The sequence below is a fragment of the Heptranchias perlo genome, chromosome 14 (genome assembly GCF_035084215.1).
Source record: "Heptranchias perlo isolate sHepPer1 chromosome 14, sHepPer1.hap1, whole genome shotgun sequence".
Classification (NCBI taxonomy): Eukaryota; Metazoa; Chordata; class Chondrichthyes; order Hexanchiformes; family Hexanchidae; genus Heptranchias; species Heptranchias perlo.
The window spans coordinates 65,263,999-65,290,565 of NC_090338.1; the positions used below are offsets into that span (position 1 = coordinate 65,263,999).

General features: G+C 42.9%; 1 protein-coding gene across 1 annotated transcript in view; it reads right to left on the reverse strand.

Annotated features, from left to right (window-relative positions):
* Positions 1-26,567, reverse strand: part of LOC137332588 (dedicator of cytokinesis protein 2-like) — a 555,930-nt gene that overhangs the window by 152,501 nt on the left and 376,862 nt on the right. The window contains exons 30-31 of the mRNA XM_067996525.1: positions 7,390-7,468; positions 955-1,055 (exon numbers count right to left, since the gene is read on the reverse strand). Of these exons, the coding sequence (XP_067852626.1) occupies positions 955-1,055; positions 7,390-7,468 (180 nt within the window). The remainder of the gene's footprint in view (positions 1-954; positions 1,056-7,389; positions 7,469-26,567) is intronic.

The following is a 26,567-nucleotide window of genomic DNA, read 5'->3' on the forward strand; positions in this document are numbered from 1 at the left end:
AGTCTAATCAACAATGAAATTTCTATTCATTTGCAACTAACAGATCTTGGTGTTCTGATTTAAGATACAACAAGAACAACAACTGGCATTTATAGAATGCCTTTAATGTAGAAAAATGGCCCACGGTGTTTCATAGAAGCATAGTCAGACAAAAAATCCAACACTAAGCCAAAGAAGGAGATATTAGGAAGGGGTGACCAAAAGTTCGGTCAAAGAGATGGGTTTTAAAGAGGGTCTTTAAAGGAGGAGCAGGAGATGGAGAAATGGAGGGGTTTAGGAAGGGAATCCCAGATGTGGGGCCTAGCACGGCAGCCTACGGTGGGGTGAAGTGAGGGAGGGGTGCACAAGAGGCCGAAGTAAGAGGAATGGAGAGTTCTTGGTGGTGTTGTAGGACTGGAGAAGGTTACAGAGATGGGGAGGGACGAGGCCTTAAAAGGATTTAAACACAAGGATGAAAATGTTATTTTGGAGGTGTTGGCGTACCGGGAGCCAATGTAGGTCAGCAAGCACAGGAGTGATGTTTGAGCGGGACTTGGTGTGAGATAGGATACATGCAGCAGAGATACGTTGAGGAGGTGAAGTTTACAGAGGGGAGAGGATGGGAGGTCGGCCAGGACAGCATTAGAATAGATTAAGTTTGGGGGTGACAAAGGTAATTAATCCACCAATGAGCTAAGAACAGCCTTTCCAAACATCCAGACCCACAATACTCAAATAGGACACATCAGCGAGTAAGAAATATAAATGCAAATAGCACTGGGTTCCTAAGACTTTGAAGTCTGGATTGTCCAGGGCCTCTTGTAACCCACAGGCTGCATTTTGGACACCCCATGAGTAGACTTCGTCTGTAGGAAGAGCTAGGACTGAATGGCTTTTTCTTGTATCGTGGTTTCTGATTATAATGGGTCACACCCAGGACTAAATTAGGGTAGGTTAGTGATGAATGACACTTACTTGTTCAAGATCTTGGTGCATTTTGCTTGAGAAAAATGTTCCAACTGCAGTGAATCTTGGGTGATGAAGGCCACGGCCAGATGAAAGTAGTTATTCCACAGCTACAGACAACAACAAAAAAATTAAATTACACAGAAACATAATTACGTTTTACTACATTTTAAAACCATCACTATTTAAATAACACCTCAATGTCTGGTTCAGCCTATTAATTTAATTATTCAAAAATACTTAGCATTTTTAAAACCATATAATAAAACATATTTAATATTTGCAAGTTCCTGTCAACCTAATTGTGCCAATATTTCTACTTTATATTTGTTATTTAAGATCTCTATATTTCAAACCATTGCAAGATTTATTGTTATTTTAAAGTGAGGTGGCATAAAACAGGGCACAACACTGTTAAAAGACAGATGTCCTAAGAAATCTAGGACAAGGGGTTACTGGGAACATAGGAACAGGAGTAGGCCATTCAGCCCCTCGAGCCTGTTCCGCCATTCAATTAAATCATGACTGATCTGTATCTTAACTCTATTTACCTGCCATGGCTCCATATCCTTTAATAACCTTGCCTAACAAAAATCTATCAATCTCAGATTTGAAAATTTAAATTGACCCCCAGCCTCAACAGCTTTTTGGGGGAGAGAGTTCCACATTTCTACTACCCTTTGCATGAAGAAGTGCTTTCTGACATCATCTTCCTGATGGCCTACATTCTAGGATTCTAAAAGATGTGGTTGCAGAGATAGTGGATGCATCGGTTTTGATCTTCCAGAATTCCCAAGATTCTAGAACGGTCCCCATGGATTGGAAGGTAGCAAATGTAACCCCGCAATTCAAGAAAGGAGGGAGAGAGAAAACAGGGAACTATAGGCCAGTTAGCCTGGCATCAGTCGTCGGGAAAATGATAGGATCTATTATTAAGGACGTGGTAACAGGACACTTAGAAAATCACAATATGATTAGGCAGAGTCAACATGGTTTTATGAAAGGGAAATCGTGTTTGACAAATCTATTAGAGTTTTTTGAGGGTGTAACTAGCAGGGTAGATAAGGGGGAACCAGTGGATATAGTATATTTGGATTTTCAAAAGGCATTCGATAAAATGCCATACAAACGGTTGTTACACAAGATTAGGAGTCATGGGATTGGAGGTAATATATTAGCATGGATTCAGGATTTGTTGACGAACAGAAAACAATGCGTAGGAATAAACGGGTCATTTTCGGGTTGGCAGGTTGTAACTAGTGGGGTGCCGCAAGGATCAGTGCTCAGGCCTCAGCTATTTACAATCTATATTAATGACTTAGATGAGGGGACCGAGTATAATGTATCTAAGTTTGCTGATGATACAAAGCTAGTTGGGAAAGTAAGTTGTGAGGAGGACGCAAAGAGGCAACAAGGGGATGTAGACAGGTTAAGTGAGTGGACGAGAAGGTGGCAGATGGAGTATAATGTGGGGAAATGTGAAATTATCCACTTTGATAGGAAGAATAGAACAGCAGTATAATTTTTAAAAGGTGAGAGACTAGTAAATGTTGGTATTCAGAGGGATTTGGGTGTCCTTGTACACAAATCACAGAAAGTTAACATGCAGGAACAGCAAGCAATTCGGAAAGCAAATGGTATGTTAGCCTTTATTGCAAGAGGGTTGGAGTATAAGAGTAAGGAAGTCTTGCTGCAATTGTATAGGGCTTTTGTGAGACCATATCTGGAATACTGTGTACAGTTTTGGTCTTGCCTTAGAGGGGGGGCAACGAAGGTTCACTACATTGATTCCTGGGATGAAAGGGTTATCCTATGAGGAGAGATTGAGTAGAATGGGCCTATATTCTCTGGAATTTAGAAGAATGAGAGGTGATCTCATTGAAATGTATAAAATTCTTCGAGGACTTAACAGAGTAGATGTTGAGAGGCTGTTTCCCCTGGCTGGAGAGTCTAGAACTAGGGGGCATAGTCTCAGGATAAGGGGTCGGCCATTGATGAGTGAGATGAGGAGAAATTTCTTCACTCAGAGGGTTGTGAATCTTTGGAATTCTCTACCCCAAAGGCTGTGGAAGCTTAGTTGTTCAGTATATCCAAGGCTGAGATCGATAGATTTTTGCATACTAAGGGAATCAAGGGATATGGGAATAGGGCGGGAAAGTGGAGTTGAGGTCGAAGATCAGCCATGATCTTATTGAATGGCGGAGCAGGCTCAAGGGGCCTTATGGCCTACTCCTACTCCTATTTCTTATGTTCTTATCTCTGAACAGCTTAGCTCTAATTTTAAGGTTATGCCCCCTTGTTCTGGACTCCCACATCAGAGGAAATAGCTTCTCTGTATTAACCCTGTTATATCCTTTAATCATCTTAAACACCTCAATTAGATCACCCCTTAATCTCCTATACTCGAGGGAATACAAACCTAATTTATGCAACCTGTCGTTATAATTTAACCCCTTTAGCCCCAGTATCCTTCTGGTGAATCTGCACGGTACCCACTCCAAGGCCAATATATCCTTCCTGAGGTGCGGTGCCCGGAACTGAATGCAGTACTCCAGATGCGGTCTAACCAGAGCTCTATACAACTATAGTATAACTTCCAACCCTTTGTATTACAGCCCCTTTGAGATGAAGTTTATTATTTCCATTTTGAACCTGTCCACTAGTTTTTAGTGATTCGTGTACATGGATTCCTAAATCTCTCTGCTCCTCCACAGTTCTTAACTTCTCACCATTTGGAAAATACTCTGATCCATCATTCTAAGGTCCAAAGCGGATGACCTCCCACTTCCCCACAATGAACTCAATCTGCCACAGTTTTGTCCACTGATTTAATCTACCAAGTCCCTTTGCAACTTTCTGCTCCCATCTACACTACTTACTGTACTATCTAATTTAGTATCATCAGCAAACTTGAATATTCCTTCATCTAAGTCATTGATAAATATTGTGAAAAGCTGAAGCCCCATTATGGATCACCGGGGGACACCACTAGTCACATCCTGCCAATTGGAGTACCTATCCACTATGCCTTTCTTTGTCTCCTACCTCCTAACCAATTCCTACTCATGTTAATAGGTTGCCTCTAATTCCATGTGTTTTCATTTCTGCTAACAGTCTCTTACATGGAATCTTATCGAATGCCTTCTGTAAGTCCATATAAATAACATCCATAGACACTCCCTTATCTACCACATTAGTGACCTCCTCAAAAATTTCAACCAGGTTCCCTAAATATGACTTACCCTTTACAAATCCATGCTGGCTCTCTCTGATCAGCTCATATTTGTCCAAGTGCTCAGTCACTCTGTCCCTAATAACAGATTCTAGTAACTTCCCCACAGCACATGTTCGGCTAATAGGCCTATAATTTCCTGATTTATCTCTCCTACCCTTCTTAAACAATGGAATGACATTGGCAATTTTCCAATTCAAGAGGACAATTCCCGAATCAAGAGAGCTTTAGAAGATCATGACTAAAGCATCTGCAATTTCCTCACATTCTATTAATACCCTGGGGCGGAAACCATCGGGTCCCGGAGATTTGTCAATCTTCAGTCTCACTTTCTCCATTACCATTTTTTTTTACTTATATTGAACCTAGTAAGTTCATCCCCGTGATTGAAACTCTGGTAGTTTATCCTCTTTCTCTACTGTGAAGACCGATACAAAGTAAGTCTGCCTTATTTTCAATTACAATATCACCTGCGTCCATCTTTAAGGGGCCCATATTAGCCTTAGCCACCCTCTTTCACTTAATATACTTGTAAAAACTTTTAGTGTTGTCCTTGATATCCCTTGCAAGTTTTTTCTCGTCTTCCCTTTTTACAGTTCTTCCTTCTTTCTTTGTACCCCTTTATTGTTCTTTATATCTCTCCCAATCTGTGGGATCTCTGCTAATTTTTGCATTTGTAAAAGCTCTTTCTTTTAGTTTCATACCATCTCTCACTTCTTCTGTTGGCCATGGTTGTTTATTTACACAAGTAGAGCTCCTGCCCTTTAGGGGTATGTGCAGATCTTGTATTCTACCAAATACTTCTTTGAACACCTCCCACTGTTAATCTGTAGTTTTATCTATTAATAGTTCTGCCAATTACTGCCTCATCTTTTCAAAAGTCCCTTCCATTGAAGTCAACAGACATTAAAATTGGGAGAGATGTAAAACGGGCTGCCGATTCGCTATCACCCATTTTACATGTCGCACAAAGTCAAAATTACCCCCTCTGTCTCTCTGTTGCAACCTCTTTTGTCCTCATCTTATTAATATTAATGACATTGTGTCTGCTATTCCCTCTTTTGCTCCAGACATGCAGTGTTAAATAATCCTCTTCCTCCGCAAATTTTTCCTGAATTGAAATCATGGCTTATCACACTGTCCCCTATTCTAACTCATTCTTTCCCAGGACTTCAAAACTGTGGTGCTCCTCACCTCCTTCAGTCTTCCCCTCCTTCTACAATCTACAGATTGTTAAAATCCCCCAAGCCTGGTATCACCAAAATCACAACTCCTTGATTTATGTATCTGACACATAAAGAAGTCGCTATCTGTTAACTTGGAAGTCTTGCTGTTTTTGATGTCACTGTCTCGCTCAAGCAATCTCCTCACTATTTGCTCCGATCCAATTATACGCTGCGACATGCTTAATTATTTTGAGTGGTTGAATTAAAAGATGTTGGGAGTTCCGCAAGAGAAATCCCCAACGACTGCTGCTAAAGCTGCGTTGAACTTGGCAGAAGCTGTCCTTCTCCTAGTGTCCATCGATGGCTGCCATGCTCCTTTTTGTTGAGCAACAGAGGGAACCAGACTGTCTGAGCACCTTCATGCCACATCTCACCGCCCCCCCGCCACCGGCCCCCCTCCGCCTCATAAATAGGGTGAAACTGGCAGTTTGCATCAGGATGTCAGAGGTCATGAGATTAATTATACTTTTAGAGCATTGTTTTACTTCTGAAAAAATTATCTTTGAAATCAAATATATCTGGGTTTTTCACTTTTTTCAAAACACAGCTCTTCGTAGGCCCTATATTTGAAAACAGCCTTATTTAAAGTGCTGCATGCAGGGAATTTAGGGATTGATGTAAGTGTCAGCCATGGCTCAGTAGGTAGCAATCTCACCTCTAAGTCAGAAGTTTGTGGGTTCAAGTCCCACTCCAAAGACTTTAAGCACATAATTCAGGCTGACACTTCAGTGCAGTACTGAGGGAATGCAGCACTGTCAGGGGTGCCATTTTTCAGGTGAGACCTGCCCTCTCAGGTGGACATAAAAGATCCCAGGGCACTATTTTGAAAAAGAACAGCGGAGTTCTCCCCAGTCTCTTAAACAATAATTATCCCTCAACCAACATCACTTAAAAATAGATTATCTAGTCATTATCTCGTTGTTGTTCCTGGGACCTTGCTGTGCTCAAATTGGCTGCCGTATTTCCTACATTACAACAGTGACTACACTTCAAAGAGTAATTAATTGGCTGTGAAGCACTTCGGGATGTCCTGAGATCATGAAAAGCGCTATAGAAATGCAAGCTCTTTCTTCTTTCTTTAATTGTATGCACCAATTTTCACTTTGGACATTGTTGGGTTCTCGTCACATCATCGAGAAATGCAATGGGTCTATGTTGGATTAAAGATAATTCAATGAATCACAGAATCATAGAATCTTACAGCATTGAAGGAGTCCGTTTGGCCTATTATGCCTGTGCCAGCTCTTTGAAAGGGCTATCCAATCAATCCCACTCCCCTACTCTTTCCCCATAGCCCTGCAATTTTTTTCCTTTTCAAGTTTATATCCAATTCCCTTTTGAAAGTTATTATTGAATCTGCTTCCACCACCCTTTCAGGCAGTGCATTCCAAATGATAACAACTTGCTGCACAAAAAAAATTCTCCTCATCTCCCCTCTGGTTCTTTTGCCAATTATCTTAAATCTGTGTCCTCTGGTTACTGACCCTCACGCCAGTGGAAACGTTTTCTCCTTATTTACTCTCTGAAAACCCTTCACGATTTTGAACGCCTTCATTAAAACTCCTCTTAACCTTCTCTGCTCTAAGGAAAATAGTCCCAGCTTCTCTAGTCTCTCCACATAACTGAAGTCGCTCATCCCTCAACAATGGCTTAAAGAAGAATGAACTTTAGGTAATTTCCTGTCATTTTCTTTGACCAAGCTTTTGGACATACTGCCTAATCTCCTCCTTTAGCTCAGCCTCCATTTTTATCAAGCCTCTGTCAAGCACCTTGGGACATCTTTTTCTACATTTAAGTTACCATATAAATGCAAGTTGTTATCTGATCATCTTATACTCGGTCCATCTTCAAATGAGGGAGGGTCCTGAATGTTGCTAATACTTTAATAAGGCCCTGTTCAGATTGGGAACCATGGTTACCATTGAGCTACACCAGACGCTGAGTATGTAACTAATGTATGTAGCGTTGACAGCTGCTGTCTCCTACCTGTTGCTCGAAGTTCATGTTCTCCAGGAATCTTTGGTTCATGGTTTCTGCAAACTTGTTAATGGCTCGTAGGAACACTCTGCATGAAAACAAAACAATCAGTTCATCCAGATTTATTAAAATGCCGGTTTGCTAGGGATGGGTGAGGGGAAAAATTGGGCAGAGCCCTCTTTATACTTCTGGGAGCTGGGATCAAACTTAAGCCAGACAGATAGGATCAAGGTCTTCTTTCTCTACAGACTGTAAAGGTCCTATGCGAAAGGAGTCTGGGTGGTCTCAATCTAACAGGAGGGGGAGTTTTCCATTTCAGCACTGCCAATGCATATCGAGAGCGTAGATCGGAAGCTCCTCACCACCTTTACAATTTTCCTCTGTTAATCACAATGTGCTCGCCTGGCGTGCATTGAGATCATCGAAGCTGAAAATTCTCTATTGAGTCTGAGCCCACAGTACGAAGCAGGCCCTAACTTGGCAGTCTCACTCAGAGAATCTGCAAGGATGGCTTGCGTGGGGGCACAGAAAAATCTGCACTGCAAAGGGTACTCTTCTGAGGTTGGGACTGAGGCAAGTTGTTAGGGCACAGCACAGGGAACTTCACTCTCCATCTAGCTGTTCTACCTGACCGGACAATGCAAGACAATTCCTGAATTTTGATAGGTACAAATAAATAGGTATAAATGATAGGCTTGTCATCATGATTGTGGCCCATGGAATAAAGGAGGCAATAGCATCTTGGATACAGAATTGGCTAAGTGACAGGAAACAGAGAGTGGTGGTGAACGGTTGTTTTTCAGACTGGAGGGAGGTCTTCCCCAGGGGTCAGTGTGCAGGGACCACTGCTTTTCTTGATATATATTAATGACTTGGAATTGGGTGTACAGGGCACAATTTCAAAATCTGTAGATGACACGAAACTTGGAAGGGTAGTAAACAGTGAGGAGGATAGTGATAGACTTCAAGAGGATATAGACAGGCTGGTGGCATGGGCGGACATGTGGCAGATGAAATTTAAAGCAGAAAAATGTGAGGTGATACATTTCGGTAGGAAGAACGAAGAGAGGCAATATAAACTAGAGGGCACAATTCTAAAAGGGGTACAGGAACAGAGAGTTCTGGGGGCATATGTGCACAAATCATTGAAGGTGGCAGGGCAGGTTGAGAAAACGGTTAAAAAAGCATACGAGATCCTGGGCTTTATAAATAGAAGCATAGAGTGCAAAAGTAAGCAAGTCATGATGAACCATTAGAAAACACTGGTTTGGCCACAACAGGAGTATTGTGTCCAGTTCTGGGCACCGCACTTTAGGAAAGATGTGAAGACCTTAGAGATGGTGCAGAAAAGAATTACTAGAATGATTCCAGGGATGAGCGACTTTGATTACGTGAATAGACTGGAGAAGCTGGGGTTGTTCTCTTTGGAACGGAGAAGGTTACGAGGAGATTTGATAGAGGTATTCAAAATCATGAAGGGTCTAGACAGAATAGATAGAGAGAAACTTTTCCCATTGGCAGAAGGGTCAAGAACCAGAGGATATAGATTTAAGGTGATTGGCAAAAGAGCGAAAGGTGACATGAGGAAAAGCTTTTTTACACAATGAGTGGTTAGGATCTGGAATGCACTGCCTGAGGGGGTGGTGGAGGCAGATTCAATCATGGCCTTCAAAAGGGAACTGGAAAAATACTTGAAAGTAAATATTTACAGGGCTATGGGGAGACGGCGGGAGAGCGGGACTAGCTGGATTGCTCTTGCATAGAGCCGGCGCGGACTCGATGGGCTGAATGGCCTCTTTCCTTGCTGTAACCTTTCTATGATTCTATGAAAAAAGACCAGGCTATATACAGCTGCCTCTTAACAGCAGAATAATACACTGCCAGTTACATGTCCTGCCATGAGAAACATTGGATTCTAGAACATACTGTGTACAATGCCATGGGAGATCAAATAAAATTGGCTCTCGATCATTGACAAAAATGACATTTAATTAAATTTAAATGTTAGTTATAAATATGAATGAGCCAATCAATTTATTTTTGACCACTAATACACAAGACAGTAATGAGTCACTGATCCAATCCACATGAAGTTATTGTATAGACAAAGTTGTTGTCAATATTAGTTTATTGACTTATTTTGTGGTTCTAATAGCTTTCTATTTGGAGGAAAGTAATCCCACAGAGCAGTTTAATTGCTGCTCTTTCAAAGGTGGGGAATTCTGAAAAAGTGATGAATATATTGCTCGTTAAAAACTGGTTAACAATTACATAGAATTACATAGAGTCTACAGGCCATTTGGTCCACCTGGTCCATGCTGGCGTTTGTGCTCCAAACAAGCCTCCTCCCTCCCCTCTTCATCTAACCCTATCAGCATATCTTTCTATTCCTTTCTCCCTCATGTGTTTATCAAGTTTCCTCTTAAATGCATCTATGCAATTCACCTTAACTACTCCTTGTGGTAGCGAGTGGTAAAGGTGGCTTTAGTTGCTATCAGTTGCTGCAGCAGTTTGATACTGCACTTGACCTCAGCACCACTGGGCTAGAGAAGGGATAGATCAGTCAGGGTTTCCATTCCTGATCATTAGGACAAACAGCAGTGAGATAATGACCAGATAATCTATTTTAGCGATGCTGGTTGAGGGATAAATGTTGGCCAGGTCACTGGGAGAACTCCCCAGCTTTTCTTCAAAAAGTGGCATGGGATTTTTTACATCCACCTGAGAGGCCAGACGAGGCCTTGGTTTAACATCTCATCCAAAAGACAGCATCTCCGATGGTGCAGCACTACCTCAGTACTGCACTGAAATGTCAGCCTAGATTATTAGCTCAAGTCTCTGGAATGGGACTTGAACTCACAACCTTCTGACTCAGAGGCATATTTATCCTTCAACCAACATGACTAAAACACATTATCTGGTCAGTATCACGTTGCTGTTTGTGGAACCTTGCTGTGCGCAAATTGGCTGCCATGTTTCCCTACATTGCAACAGTGACTACGCTGCAAATGTACATCATTGGTTGTGAAGCATTTTGGGAAGTCCTGAGGATGTGAAAGGCGCTATATAAATGCAACCTTGTTCATTCCACACACACCCATATCATTTGCAATTTTATCAACAGTTCTTGGGCCAGTGCTCCTATTTGTGACTGGTTAAGATGGCTGTCAACTTGGCTGGGCCAATTATAAATCATTACCTCAGCACTGAATAAACAAAGAAAAAGAAAATAAGTGCAAGAATCACCTTCTTCGAGTGTCCATACACTGGTATGCCTGGTACTGAGCCCCTGCACTCGACATTCTTATATATTTATAACAGAGATTTATACCGCTTGTCTCATTTAATCAGCGTGTGAGAGAAAGGCTCAGGAGGGAGAGGAGACAAGTTAAGCAGGTCCTATTAGTGATCTAAGATTTATAGGAGTCGAGCTTCAGGCACTAAGAACACATATTTGTATTTCGAGCAGGCCCATGATTTTCCATCCATTAAAATGAACGTGAAAGCTCAAAGTCTATAGTGTTGCAATGCTAAAGGCCGATTTTATATTCCGATTCGTGGCGTTCTAGTGTCACCTGCTACTGACATGTGGGTCTTAAGCAGCTGCCAGCAAAACCAAATTATACTTGCCAGATTCACTAAGGACAGCGGCCAGGAAAAGCTAATATAAACCATGACCGCTGCCCCAGAGAATCAGCAAGACCGCTTTGATGTTGCTGCAAAGCTGCATGAGACAAGCACCTTGGGGAACCAGTGGCATTGGTGAAGCCAGACAGCAATATAAGCTTTATCCTCCAAGAACATGGCTGGAGATGGACAACCAGGCTCTTCCCTTCATCAGGTGCATCTCACAGCGTCAGGAGCAGCAGTTCTGTGGGGAAACTGCATTATGGACCCAAAGAATTCTGGAGGGGAAGCATGCATGCCAACTGTCTGCTCTTCACACGGGCATTCAGCTTTTTCAACCCCCACTGGATAGGAGCTGATTTTGAGCTCCATGGCGCAAAATCTCAGTGCATTCACAGAAGAGGTGAGCCACAGTGTGCTGTGGGGCGACCTCAAAAGAAGCCTCAAATCAGCTGTTTTCTAGCGGCCAGTGCGATCAGCATGAACAGGGGCTGAAACCGCAATGCCCTAGTGGTTATGGTAGTGGACTAGCAATCTCTAGAAGCTGTGAGTTCAAATCCCACCATAGCAAGTTGGAAAATTGAATTCATTAAAATCTGGTGATCTGTGGGTTGGTACCAGGTAAAATCACCATGAAAGCTGCTGGATTGCTGTAAAAACCCAACTGGTTCACGAATGTCCTTCAGACAAGAGTACCTGTCACCCCTACCGATTTATACGTGACTCCAGTGCCACACTACATTGTTCAATCATAGAAAGGTTACAGCATGGAAGGATGCCATTTGGCCCATCCAGTCCACGTTGGCTCTATGCAAAAGCAATCCAGCTAGTCCCACTGCAGCCCTGAAAATTTTTTCCTTTCAAAGTATATATCCAGTTCCCTTTTGAAAGCCATGATTAAATCTGCCTCCGCCACCCCCTCATGCAGTGCATTCCAGATCCTAACCACTCTCTGCGTAAAAAAGCTTTTCCTCATGTCACCTTTGGTTCTTTTGTCAATCACCTTAAATCTATGTCCTCTGGTTCTTGACCCTTCCGCCAATGGGAACAGTTTCTCTCTGACTATTCTGTCTAGATCCTTCATGATTCGAAATGCCTCTATCAAATCTCCTCACAACCGTCTTGATTCCAAGGAGAACAATCCCAACTTTTTCAGTCTATCCACGTAACTAAAGTCTCTCATCCCTGGAATCATTCTAGTAAATCGTTTCTGCACCCTCTCTAAGGCCTTCACATCTTTCCTAAAGTGCTGTGCCCAGAACTGGACACAATACTCCAGTGTTTTATAAAGGTTTATCATGACTTCCTTGCTTTTGTACTCTGTGCCTCTATTTATAAAGCTCAGGATCCTGTATGCTTTTTTAATCACTTTCTCAACCTGCCCTGCCACTTTCAACGATTTGTGCACATATACCCCCAGATCTCTCTGTTCCTGTACCCCTTTTAGAATTGTGCCCTCTAGTTTATATTGCCTCTCCTCGTCCTACCTACTGAAATGTATCACTTCGCATTTTTCCACGTTAAATTTCATCTGCCACGTGTCCACCCATGCCACCAGCCTGTCTACATCCTCTTGAAGTCTATCACTATCCTCCTCACTGTTCATTACACTTCCAAGTTTTGTGTCATCTGCAAATTTGAAAATTGTGCCTTGTACACCCAAGTCCAAGTCAATAATATATATCAAGAAAAGCAGTGGTCCTAGTACTGATCCCTGGGGAACACCACTGTATACCTTCCTCCAGTCCGAAAAACAACTGTTCACCACTACTCTCTGCTTCCTGTTACTTAGCCAATTGCATATCCATGCTGCTACTGCCCCCTCTATTCCATGGGCTTCAATCTTGATGACAAGCCTACCATGCGGCACTTTATCAAACACCTTTTGAAAGTCCATATACACCACATCAACTGCATTGCCCTCATCAACCCTCTCTGTTACCTCATCAAAAAACTCTATCAAGTTAGTTACACACGATTTGCCTGTAACAGATCCGTTGATTCTTAATGTTCTCAGGGCAACTAGGAATGGGTAGTAAATGTGACCTTGCCAGCGTCACCCACATCCTGAGAACAAATACATTTTTAAAAATGTATGAGAAAAGGAGCGTGTTTCCATGAAGTAAATGCAGAGAGGCTGCTCCTGTGCTTGAACACCGGGCCTATGGATTACATGGTGAATCCCAGCAGCACTGCAAATTCTGCGTCAGGACATGGCAGTGTGAATGAGGGAGAAGGCCTCAGGATCTAAACACAATTGCTGTGCAACCTGAAACCATGTCTAGGTTGGACACCTCATCCTGCATATGCGTTTGTTCTAACTTTTCTTCTCATTTTTCCTGAAGGTGCTAATTCCCTCTTGGGTACAGTGGGGTTAAATTGATTAACACCCAAAAACGGGCACAGGGCTCGCAGTGCGTGATTAACCTGCGCCCAGTCGTTGAGATGCAGGCAGCATATAACATTCGTGCTGCCTGCTGTTTTACATGATAGCTGCGTGCAGCCAGCACTATCTGCGCTGTTAAGTGGCTGCTCACCAGTAGGGGGCCTAGATATTGAGAGCACCATTTAAAGACAGCCTGCACCTCTTAAAGTGGAGGTGGACTGTGGCTGCAGGAAGTGATGGAACTCAATGGTAAAATGAATCTGTGCTGCAATATAGTGAAGCATGGTGATGATGGAATTTTTAATGAGCAACAACTTGGCTGCTCAAAGTTTGCGAGACTCTTATATTTTCAAAATATAAGATACGGATCTGAAGCATGTCACGCCGGAAGTGTGCGCGCGCATCTCGGACCCATTTTCGGTCCTCAGTAGTCTGCGTAGCGCCTACACAATGAGCACTACGCAGCCCAATTTAGCCCCCAATGTCTCCCCCAAGAGGCCATTGATGGACTATATTCCCACAGGGGGCATCACTGTCGGGCCCCGTCCTATCCAAAAGTGACATCCAAACTCAGGCTGGCAACGCTAGTAGGCGACCAGCAGCTGAGAACCCCAGCCTCATTTCTGCCCTCCCTAGCCCACGAGGGTTAGCCGAGGCCAATGGTGGCCTGGGCCGAGATCACCTAACTCAGCAGAAGGCAGAGACTGAAACTGGGAGGTTCTTGGTCTGTGTGGCTCAGTTACACACACTGGGACTCAATACCCAATGAGCCGTTGGGAAGGGCTGATGTTTATACCGAGTGTCAAGGCCGTTATCTGATCTGAATGTCTGGCACTGCACATTGGCTGCATATGTTTTTGTAATTCATTTTTTTGTGTGTATCTTTTCACTTCAGATTCAGAAGGGCACGGTTGTGTAGTGATTATGTTACTGGACTAGCAAAACAGAGGCTGGATTAATAATCCAGAGAAGGTGAGTGCAAATCCCATCATGGCAGTGTGCAAATTTGAATTCGGTTAAAAAAATTGGGGAAAAAAGCTGGTGTCAGTAAAATTGACCCTGAAGCTGTCGGATTGTCCTAAAAACCTAGCTGGTTCATTAATGCCCTTTAGTGAAGGAAACCTGCCGTCCTTACCCAGTCTGGCCTATATATTACTCCAATCCCACACCAACGTGGCTGCCCTCTGAAGTGACCTGGCAAGTCACTCAGTTGTATCCAGGACAACTAGAGATGGGCAATAAATGCTGACCTTGCCAGCAATGTCCATATCCCAAGAAAAAAGGATTCTGCCTCTTTCATGCATACCAAAGCTTAATAATAGGTCACTTTGTTCTGAGAACTGGTCGACACTGCCCTAAGTTAATTTCTAATGGGACGGTTACAGCCAACAGAGAGAGGAGATTTTATGCCATAAACCAGAGTGGAAAAGTCAGAAAGCTAATCGACTTCCCCAGCTAATTGACTCCAGACTCCAAGTGTGACAAAACGTCTGAAAGTGAGTTTTTGAAACTGAGCCTCCCGACCCATCTGCTCTGCACCCTATGGTCCGTGCAATGACTAAAATTAGTTTCCCTTTCATGAACATTTACATAAGCTTATTCACATAACAAAATGCTGCAGCAAGTGGAATTATGCTAATATGTCCCACATACATAATTTGATCTTCCCACAACTACAATGGGCGGGAGGGGGGATGGAAGCTTAAATTTTGTAATTATGTTGAAAATAAGAGACAGTGCCAGTCAAATTGATAACTCATTGAACACAGGTAGCTGGCTTCGCACTTCATTGAGAAGAATCAGGCCGTCAGGTACTCTTTTATTGAGGCCTACATACCGTGCACAAGAGAAAGAGCACACAAGCTCACCCTCAGCTAATTCTTCCATCAACTCAACCAGCCGAGGAATGCACAGCACAGTTCCACTTGCCAATTCAAAATTTATACGCTTTTTCTTTTGCTCAGCGAAGTAAAACTTATTTTAAAAAGGAGGAAAAGGGATAAACCAAAGTGACTACAGGCCAATTAGTTTAGCGTCAGTAGTATCGAAAATTGCTAGAATCCATCATCGAGGACAGAGTAAGTGAGCACTTAGGAATGTGTAAGCTGATTAGGGAGAGTCGGCAGGGTTTGGCGAAAGGTAGATCATGTCTAACTAACCTAATAGAGTTTTTTTTTGATGGAGTCACTGAGCTGTGCTTGGAGGAGGATCGATGGATAACGAATTTTCAGAAGGCATTTGATTAAGTTCCGCATAAGGAACATGGTGACAACCTTGTGGTGTGAAAAGGGAACTAAGAGGGAGGAGCCAGCATTAAAGGGGCATTCTTGGATTGGCAGTCAGGGACAAGTGACGTCCCTCAAGCATTGGTGCTGGGACACCAGCTTTTCACTCTATATATAAATGACTTGGATTTGAGGGATAGAGGAAGTATCTCTAAATTTGCAGATGGCACTAAGCCAGGAGGTATGGTGAATTGTGAAAAAGAAAGCAGAAAATTGCAAATGGACAGATTAAGTGGGTGAGCAGAACAATGGCACGTGCAGTTTAACATAAGTGTGAGGTCGTACATTTCAGACGTTAGAGTGGCAAACGGGAGTGTAATCTAAATGGGAAAACACTGGGAGATAGGTGAGCAAAGAGATTAGGGATCCATTGACTTGAATCATTAAAAACTAACCTACGGGTGCAAAACATTAATGGGATACTGAGCTTCATCATAAGAGGCACAGAAAATAAAAGCAAGGAAGAGCCACCGCAATTTTTGCAGAATTGGTCAGACCTCATTTGACGTACAGTGTTCAGCTTTGGCTGCCCCACCGTAGGAAGGACACACTGGCCATGGAGTAAGGCCAGCCATGATTCACCAGGCTGTTACCTGGAATGAAGGAACTGCTCTATGACGAGACTGGCCAAACCTGGGTTATAGTCTCTGGAGATGAGGTTGGTGGTGATCTGAGTGAGCTGTTCAAAACAATTAAGGGAATCAACAATCTAGACAAGTAACGACTCTTTCCTCTAATAGTGGAATCTGAAGCAAGCAGGCAAATTGGCCAATTTTAAGACCAGACGGAAGCTTTGTCCCACTAGCTGCACATATCAGGAAATTATGAGATTGCTGCGATGATTTTCAATTCATTATGGGCGGCTGGTAGGTCAGGGTTCCCCTTGGTAACATGCATTAGTAAAATTGGCCCTGGAATTCAAGCTAACCTGGTTAAAAGTTAGTCTAAAGAAAGCCTTATTGACATGAGTGGTTGAGGGAATGTGAAATGTACTGCCCCGGAAAGCCATAAATGGGGGAACATCTGGGGTGTTTAAAAGGGAGAGAGATACTTCGAAAGTAAGAATATTAAGGGACATGGGGAAAGAGCAAGGGGATGGAGTTAGAAATAAAGAATGACCATGGGCTAACAAAATGGTGGAGCAGGATCAATGGTCTCCTCCTGTTCCAAGTCATGAAAGAAGTCAGTGCTGAGAAAGGGAACTTTTTTTTTGCTTTCTATACCTCGCGACAGCATCAATCACTCCCACGTCAGGTCCATCACAGCTGCATGCAATGAATAGCTTATTCCATTCTGCCTCAACAATATTCCTAAGTTTCAACCTCAGAAATACCCCCTACTGCACTAGTGTGATGTTTCTCCATTTCCTACATCAATCATTCTGAGTTCCATTGCCAATTTGTGGAGATTTTTTGAGTGGTTTTGTGTTATGGTCTGGGCCTATTAGGAACTGGACACTGTCCAATATCATTTCATATCTGACTTTTACAACCAGCGGCCTTGGTCAGGTATGAACCCAGGATCCAGTGATGAAAGAACAGCTGACAATTTATCCTGGTTTTTGCACCCTTACATATCCAAACCATCACCTGCGTCACACCTGCTGTGAACTAACACTTAAGCTGCAGGAGAAAAATGGGGTCGGAGGTCACAGTTCAGGACAGGTCAAACCTCCATTTGCGACTATAAATGTGATTTTATAGAATGTAATGATATAGTATTTGCATTTACAAATGCCCCCTTACTTCAATAATTGTCAGTGTTTCATACGTTTGAGTATGTAATTTAGAGTCGTACTCTTAATGATCGACATCTGACAATGGTGCAGTTAGGCAACGAGTTTAATCCAAACTGGACCAGCTAGAAGTCTCCGCAGACTGGCTTTTATAGAGACAGCTGTGAGGGCTTTTGCCAAAACGGAGAGGTCGCAAATGCTGCAGAAACAGCTAGAAGACATCTTGTTTAATAATTAAGATGACCCACTGATGTAGGGAAGCAAGACACATTCTTTATTTTGTATCATTATGTGCAGATAACTTGTACTGATTGAATTTAGCCTTATCATAGCTGCTTGTCTGTATGTTCACCTTACTGTAAAATAAAGCAGCTTGCCAATTCATATCATGCCTCATCTCACCAAATCTTTGCGTGGTCCACATTTGGAGAGATTGAAGAAGCATTCATGTGAAAGACGCAAATATCCAGTCCAGATCACAAAGATACTATCAAAACCCTGGGTTATGCTACTATCAAAAGCCTGGGTTATGCTAGCATGCAAATAGAAATAGGGCAGCGTGAGTCAATTCCCATAAAATTAAGACACTCAGACCGCTAATGGGACCGACTGATGCCACTGAGGCCGAGAAGGCATCTACAGCAGATCCAATGTAACACCTTCACTGCGGGCTTTAGCTCTACCTTTAGGTTTCAATTAAAAAGAATGTTAGAGGGATGGCCTGGGTGTGTCTCATACCAGTTCCACAATAAGATCTGTTACTTGGGAACCTACACTGATGGTAATGTTTTTCTTCCAAGGTTAGGTGGCTCATGACCTATTCAACCAGATCTACTCTAGAAGGGATTGGTGACACAAAATGTTGGTCTCCGTGACAATACAAAGACAAATAATACTTAGTGCAAATTATTACATATAGTTCCGATACTTTTTTAACAGAGAGCTGGGGAGGAAAGTATTTTGAACGTAACGTTCTCCATCCAACTTTTCTTCACCCTTTTTTTGACTATTATTGAGAAAGGACCAAGGCACACAGTGCAGATTGAAAGGAGTAGACAATGAGATAAATCAAGGTCCACAGTGAGCAGGCCGCCGAGATTGAAAGGAGTAGAAGGTAAATCAACGAGGAGTGATTTGGTGATATGGCGTTTGGGTTTTAAAACCTACAGATAGCAAGAGCTGGACCTGTTTCTAGCTGGGGTAGAGATCACCTCGTACAAAAAGTAGGTACTGCATGGCATTATCAGGGCCAGAGTGATCTCCTGGTTTAGTTTTTGATCACCTAAGGGGGTCAGAGAGGAACTTCCCAGATTTCTTTCCCAAATTGGCCTGGGTATTTATCTGTTTTTTCACCTCTCCCAGGAGATCACATTGTTTCGGGTAGGGTACCGAGTCTATATTACATAGAATTTACAGCACAGAAACAGGCCATTCGGCCCAACTGGTCTATGCTAGTGTTTATGCTCCACATGAGCCTTCTCTCACCCTACTTCAACTAACTCTTTCAGTATATCCTCCCACAGGTTTCTCCTTTATGTACTTGTCTAAATATATTGTGCTGCACAAGTCATCGCAGTTGTGTGGGACAGGCTGGATGGACCAGAGGGACTTTTCCTCTCCGTTAATGTTCATATGTTTGTAGATTTGTAGGAGAAAGGGAAGATTAGGCGAGGTGAGGTGTCTGCAGTCATAAAGTCCTGGAAAGAATAGGTTAGAGTAAGAGAAAGTGTGACATGTTTCGATTGCAGCTTGATGAAAATGCGTGGAGGAGGAAGAGTATTTTTTTTAAAAAGCAATTGAAACAAGGCTGAGGAAAAACTGCAGCTCTAATATAAGATGTACGGTGTTGACTAGATTATTAGACTTGTGACTGCTCTTCAGACACTTCTTCAATAACACTAAGCACTGCAGGCCAGCAATAATGATTAAGAGAATGTAAACACCCTATATCTGACAGACACGCATGTTATTAAGGCTTTAATCGTCACATACAAGATCAGATAGAGATAACTCTCCCTCTAGGCTGTGTCTTGGAATAAATAAATAAAGCCGCTCGATATGCCTCCATGTCAGTATAGGCTGGAATAATTTAAATCTCTCTCGTGGGTTTTGTATGTTAGACAGCTATTAGGTGATAACGCACTATGTATTTCAAATGGATACACAGGTAACTGCCTTGTAGCCAGACTTTAAGGCAGTTATCATATTTTAACGCTGAGAGATCATCAAACCCAAGTTGATAAAGTAGTGTCATCACAAAAAAATACATTCCACATTGTTGGCTTCTTCATTTTCATTACAGTTATGGAAATTTCACAAAAAGAAGGGAGGTGGAGTCATTCCGCTAGATGAACCATTTATTCCACAGTACCCTGCAGAGACTTGCTAATTAAGTCACAGCAACTGCGTGAGCTTTTGACAGATCCCACTTGTCAGGCTCCACTGTTGTTTAAAGGATATCGGAGTCTCATATTCTCACACGTTTCACTAGCAAAGCGGCATCAGGACTTGTCACGCAGCCATTTTATTTGAGCAAGGTTCGCACTGTGGGCAGAAATCAGGAGATTCGGCCGGTTTGAAATAATTATTGAACGCACATGAGGCTTATGCGCGCGTCATTTTCGGCCCCGTCATCAGCTGCCACAAGACGCGGAACACTACGAATCAGACCCGATTTTACACCAGGGCGACCTCGTTAAATCAGCTCTGTGGGCTCTTCATCATGGACATTAAAAAAAAGTTATTTGCAAATAAAAGTATTCTTGGTGATATAAGGACCTGGATATTAACTCGGAGTCGGGAAGAGAGTGGGGGGGTGGGGGGAAGAATTTTCTGACGGGAAACCCGGAAGTAAGGGCTTCCCGCATGGCGTCACGGTTTTGACAGTAGGATGTCTTTAAAATGTTTTCAACAGGTTTCGCACCCTCCAGCCAGCCAGCTTGGCAGACTGGCAGCCTGTTGGACGGGAAAGCGGCCGGGTAGAGATCAGGGCCTTCAGGGTTTGGATCGGGGAGGGGGAGTGGGGTGGTGGGGGAGAGATCAAAGTCTTTGGGGTTTGGATGGGGGGCTTGGTGAGCTGCGGGGAAGCACTCCTGCTCCTCCTGGCCCACAAGCAGTGCTCCTTTTACCTGCCGGGATTCCTGTGGCCCGGGAAACCCGCGCTGGAAGCATTAAATTCGAAGGTCTGTTAAATTCAATTTAAAATCACCTAATTAACATCTCATCAACAGGTAAATTGCTCCTATAAGTACCTGCCTGCCTGCACTAATTATGAAGCTGCCTCCGGTGAGTAGGTTACTCACATGCAGCCAAACGCGCCTCCGTTAAATCCAGAAGTGGGTGCATTGGAGCCGTTGCAGTCATGCTGCAAAATTCTATTATTTTAACTTCCCACCCACTCGTTCTTTGGGGTTAAAACTCCCCTCAAGATGTCAGCCGTGGATCACTGGCAGCACTCTTGCCTCTGAGTCAGAAGGCTGTGGGTTCAAGTCCCACTCCAGAGACTTGAGCATATAATCTAGGTTGATACTCCAGTGCAGTACTGTCAGAGGTGCCGTCCTTTGGATGAGACATTAAACCGAGGCCCTGTCTGCCCTCTCAAATGGATGTAAAAGATCCTATGCAACTATTTTGAAGAGCAGGGGAGTTCTCCCTGGTGTCCTGGCTAATATTTATCCCTCAATTACCATCACTAAAACAGATTATCTGATCATTATCGGATTGCTACTTGTGGGACCTTGCTGTGTGCAAATTGGCTGCCATGTTACCTACATTGCAACAGTGACTGCACTTCAAGAGTACTTCAATGGCTATAAAGCACTTTGGGACATTCTGAGTTGTGAAAGGCGCTATATAAATGCAAGTTCTTTCTTTTGCTTTTAGTGATACCCTATCTTCATGCTTGCCCCCTCTGATGGAAGAATTATATCCTCAGATACCTCTTTCCGTCGATGTGAGATGCTGCTTGCTTGAATTGATTTTGCTCAACCTGAGACTTGCGAAGCAACTGGATGAAAGAGATTAATCAGGCGCCGTTTATGCCCTGTGGCAGTGTAATGGTTGCCTTGATAGAAACAATCTCCATCCTTCCAGCTGAGTTCTGATTGAATTGGACTTCAGTGATCAAATCATCCATAAAATCAAATCATTGTTTTACTTTCATGATGCAACGACTTCTAAATCAGAAGATAGGCCTATTTTATCTCATCCATCCGGAATACTAACCCTACTGTCTTCTCATTACAGCATCAAGCTTTTTCTTAAATGAATCCAGTGTCCTTGACCTCAACCACCCTTCCTAGCGGCTTGTTCCTGCTGTCGGTTGCCCTCTCTGCCCCAAACTCCCCCTTCACAACCAACAACAACTGCAACTTGCATTTATATAGCGCGTTTAACGTAGTAAAACATCTCAAGGTACTTCACAGGAGCGTTATTCAACAAAATTTGACACCGAGCCACATAAGGAGATATTAGGACAGGTGACCGAAAGCTTGGTCAAACAGGTAGGTTTTAAGGAGCATCTTAAAGGAGGAGAAAGAGATAGAGAGGCGGAGAGGTTTAGGGAGGGAATCCCAGAGCTTAGGGCCTGGGCAGCTGAAGGCATGGCCGCCAATGGTGGAGCGATTAAAATCGGGGATGCGGGGGCCCTCAACCTTTGCCCTCTAATCCTACTGCCCAAGCATATTTCAATGTATTGTTAGCTACAGGGACTAATCTCAGCAACTCAGTAACCTCAGCAACTCTGCAAGGGATCTCAATGGTATTGACTTTGGAGAAGGTTGCCCAAAGCTCCTACCTTGGGGCTTGGTAGAACATCTGGCCTCTGTTGGTCATGCAAAACTGAGTAAAGACTGCCATGGTGGTTTCTGCCCTGCGTAGTTAGACTTTGTGTTCTGGTCCCAAGAGTGGCCTGATATATCTCAGCCCAGCCGGCTTATTTAAGTGCTCCTTTCTTTGTGTGTTCTTGATGGAGAATCTTGCTAGTTTCAGAACAATTTTGTGCCTTTCCATCAAACTGCAGATCTTGTGTTGCTTTTAACAATGGAGGGTTAGTAATTGCAACTGTCACCACTATTTGGGAGTTACTTATAAACCCTGTTTCTTTCCTATTTATTGTTCTGGTTTGCAAGGGTTTATGAAGCAGCTGCAGAGCCACAGGATTAGGCTTTGCAAAGCTGTATCCCCATTGCTAAATAACCTGATGGTCTCCATTTAGTGGATCACTTTGGTAAAGTACTGGAGTGGGGGCTGGTGCCCATGGAATAGTACCACGCCAAGGGGCAGATCTTGACTTTGTGCGATGGTGTAAAACGGATGATGGTGAGTCGACAGCCCGTTCTACATTTCACAATTTTTATTTCCATTGAAGTCAATGGTGGGGCGGGGGGGGAAAGATGTAAAAGCAGTCTGCTGATTCACTATCACCCGTTTTACACTAGGAACATAGGAACAGGAGTAGGCCATTCAGCCCCTCGAGCCTGCTCCGCTATTTGATAAGATCATGGCTGATCTGTGATCTAACTCCATATACCTGCCTTTGGCCCATATCCCTTAATACCTTTGGTTGCCAAAAAGCTATCTATCTCATTTAAATTTAGCAATTGAGCTAGCATCGCACAAAGTCAAGATCTAACCCCCAGGAATCAGCGACTTCAGCAGAGGAAGGGAGAAATTCGGAGAAAAAAACCCCCAAAAAGATATTGGAACTGAAATTCAGAAGTAAGACCGTGCCAATCAGATGTTAATAAAGCTGGGATCACACCAATCGTGGGACAATACAACATGGTTGTGCTCTGGTCTAGTAGGACATTGGTTGCCTCTGCAACTCTCCACATGATTGGTATCAAATCACCTGCTCATGGGTGGAGAGGGTTAGGAAAAATGTAAGGATCTGAAAGCTCACCCTGCTGCTTTTGGTTACAGAGTGGTAAGAGCAGAGGCTTGAACGCAGGCTGCCCAAGTGGTATTGGAGACTTGGAGAAGGTAGGAGATATAAGTTTTACATGGGACAAAATAAAAGAATACGCATGAAACTTTTCAGCTGCATTTTTAAAAAATATATACTAATACTAGGCTATTAATTATAAAACTAGGTTAAGAGGACTGGGAGGTCTTTCCATCTCTAGGTCCTTGGCTCACATACCAGCCCAGACTCATCAGATGAAAATCTCTGCTCTCTGCTGCAATAGCAGTCCCAAGTGCTACATGCTCAGGCATTCTTCACCCAGTTCAAGGGGACCCACATCACTGAAATGGTCAAACGTCAACACTAAATCGACAATGATACCTCTCTAAGGGATGTTGCTGGTTAGTGCTAGGTTAGGGGCAATTTTGTGCTGTGGAACTAGGTCCAACAGGAATTGAGGCCTTCCAAACTTACAGCCGGCACAGAGGAAGCTTCCATCCCGCCAATCTGAGTTGGATTTGCACTAAGGACCTAAGATGAACGCACAGCTCAACACAGTCTCAGCTTTACTCCCACAGCATTGCTCGTCTGGAGCAAGGTTGTGATAGTTAGGCTGCTGACCTGGCCTGTGCCTTTCAGGACACCACTCATCTACTCCCCGTGGGGATCCAGTTCCTTTAAATTGGTGAGATCAGTAAATTGTTTGTAAATTTTGCAGCTCAGAAGAACTCAGGGTGAAATGACTGGCTTTCTTCCTCTTCCTTTAAAATCGTTTTGTATATGTTACAAAATAGTGTAATGAAAATGTTTGGACACAAGAGTTTTTGATATAGACAAGCGTATCGCCCCAAATCAGATATTTTACATAGAATTACATAGAATGTACAGCACAGAAACAGGCCATTCAGCCCTTCAGGTCCATGCCAGTGTTTATGCTCCACACAAGCCTCCTCCCTCCCTACTTCATCTAACAACAATCAGCATATCCTTCTATTTTTTTCTCCCTCATGTGTTTATCTAGCTTACCCTTAAATGCATCCATGCTATTCACCTCAACTACTCCTTGTGGGTAGTGAGTTCTTGGGTAAAGGAGTTTTTCCTGAATTCCCTATTGGATTTATTAGTGACTATCCTATATTTATGACCCCTAGTTCTGGTCTCCTCTGCAAGTGGAAACATCTTCTCTACGTCTACCCTATCAAACCCTTTCATAAAGACCCCTATCAGGTCACCCCTCAGTCTTCCCTTTTCTAGAGAAAAGTGCCCCAGCCTGTTTAATCTTTCCTGATAGTGTAACCTTTCAGTTCTGGTATCATCCTAGTGAATCTTTTTGCACCTTCTCCATTGTGTCTATATTCTTTTCATAATATGGAGACCAGAAGTGTTCACAGTACTCCAAGTGTGGTCTAACCAAGGCTCTATACAAGTTTAACATAACTTCTCTGCTTTTCAATTCTATCCCTCTAGAAATGAACCTCAGTGCTTGGTTTGCTTTTTTTTATGGCCTTAATAAGCTGCGTTGCTACTTTTAGTGATTTGTGTATCTGTACCCCCAGATCTCTCTGCTCCACCATTCCATTTAGACTCTTATTATCCAAGCAGTATGTGGCCCCTTTATTCTTCCTATCAAAATGTAATATGTCACACTTATCTATATTGAAATTCATTTGCCAATTACATGGCCATTCTGCAAGTTTATTAATGTCTTCCTGTATCTTGTCGCAGTCCTCCTCAGTATTAACTATACCCCCCCAATTTGGTGTCGTCCGCAAATTTTGAAATTGTATTTCCAATTCCCGAGTCCAAATTGTTTATGTAAATGGTGAACAACAGTGGTCCCAGCACCGATCCTTGTGGAACACCACTTCCCACCTTTTGCCAGTCTAAGTAACTACCTTTAACCCCTATTCTGTTTTCTGTTTTGTAGCCAGCTTGTTATCCATTCTGCTACATGTCCCCTGACTCAACATACTATAACCGTAGTCATGAGTCTACAATGTGGTACCATATTGAAGGCCTTTTGAAAATCCAAAAGATTACATCTACTACATTACCCTTGTCTACTCTTTCTATTACTTCTTCAAAAAAATTAATAAGGTTGGTCAAGCATGACCTCTTTTGAAATCCATGCTGACTATTCTTTATTATATTTTCGGTGTCTAGATGTTTTTCTATTACATCTTTGAGTAAGGATCTTTCCTACCACCAACATTAAGCTAATTGGTCTATAATTCCCTGGACAGGTTCTATCTCCTTTTTTAAATATAGGAATCACATTAGCTGACCACCAGTCCTCTGCCACTATTCCCTTTTCTAATTAATTTTTATATATATGTAATAGTGCCTCTGCTATCTCTTCCCTAACTTCTTTTACTCTTACTGTTCTATAAGGCCTATTTTATACCATATAATGCAGCATGTCTTATTCTCATCTCCTTATGGCCACAAAGTCTAATTACTATTAGGTAAATACTGAGATAGATCATTTCTATATCAATCTGTAACTGCTAAGGAGCGGGAGGCAACACGTGGGACGATTTCTGAACTTCCATTCTCTGGGAAACCTTGTTAACTTTTCCTGGCAATCTTTCTTGATATTCACATTTCGCCAAAAAAAGCAACACAGAGCAACGTCACCACAATCAGTCAATTTTGCGCAGTCTGCTCATGCTCATTAGGAACTGGGCTGAGACTGCCCAAACTCATCTCACGTGGGATCCTTACAAACAGCAAACTGTTTCACCCCATCAGTCCGGGCTGGATTCGAACCCGGGTCTCAAAGGTGAAAGATCAGTGGCTAACCCAGCAGCGAAGCGAAGGATAATTAGGACATCGGAAGGATGCTGCAATGCAGTCAAGGTATTCTCTGAGCTGGACAGCTGGTTTATATAGAGTAGATGTTCAAATCATAGTATCATAGTATGGCACAGCATGGAAGTAGGCCATTTGGCCCATCGTGCTTGTGCTGGCTCTTTGAAAGAGCTATCTAGTTAGTCCCACTCTCCTGCTCTTTCCCCATAGCCCTGTAAATTTTTTCCTTTCAAGTATCTATAGTTCATAGTGTAAAAGTCCAGTCACAAAGCATAAAAATTGAACTCGGTGATGGAGAAGGAATGAGCACTCACAATCTCAGCATTGAAAGCAAACCGTGGGAGTGCTTTGGTAAGGGAAAAAAAATCTTTATTTTTTAACTGTATTTTCTCTTCTTGCACAAAAGAACGCCCCTTGTGGTTACTACAAGTGTGATTG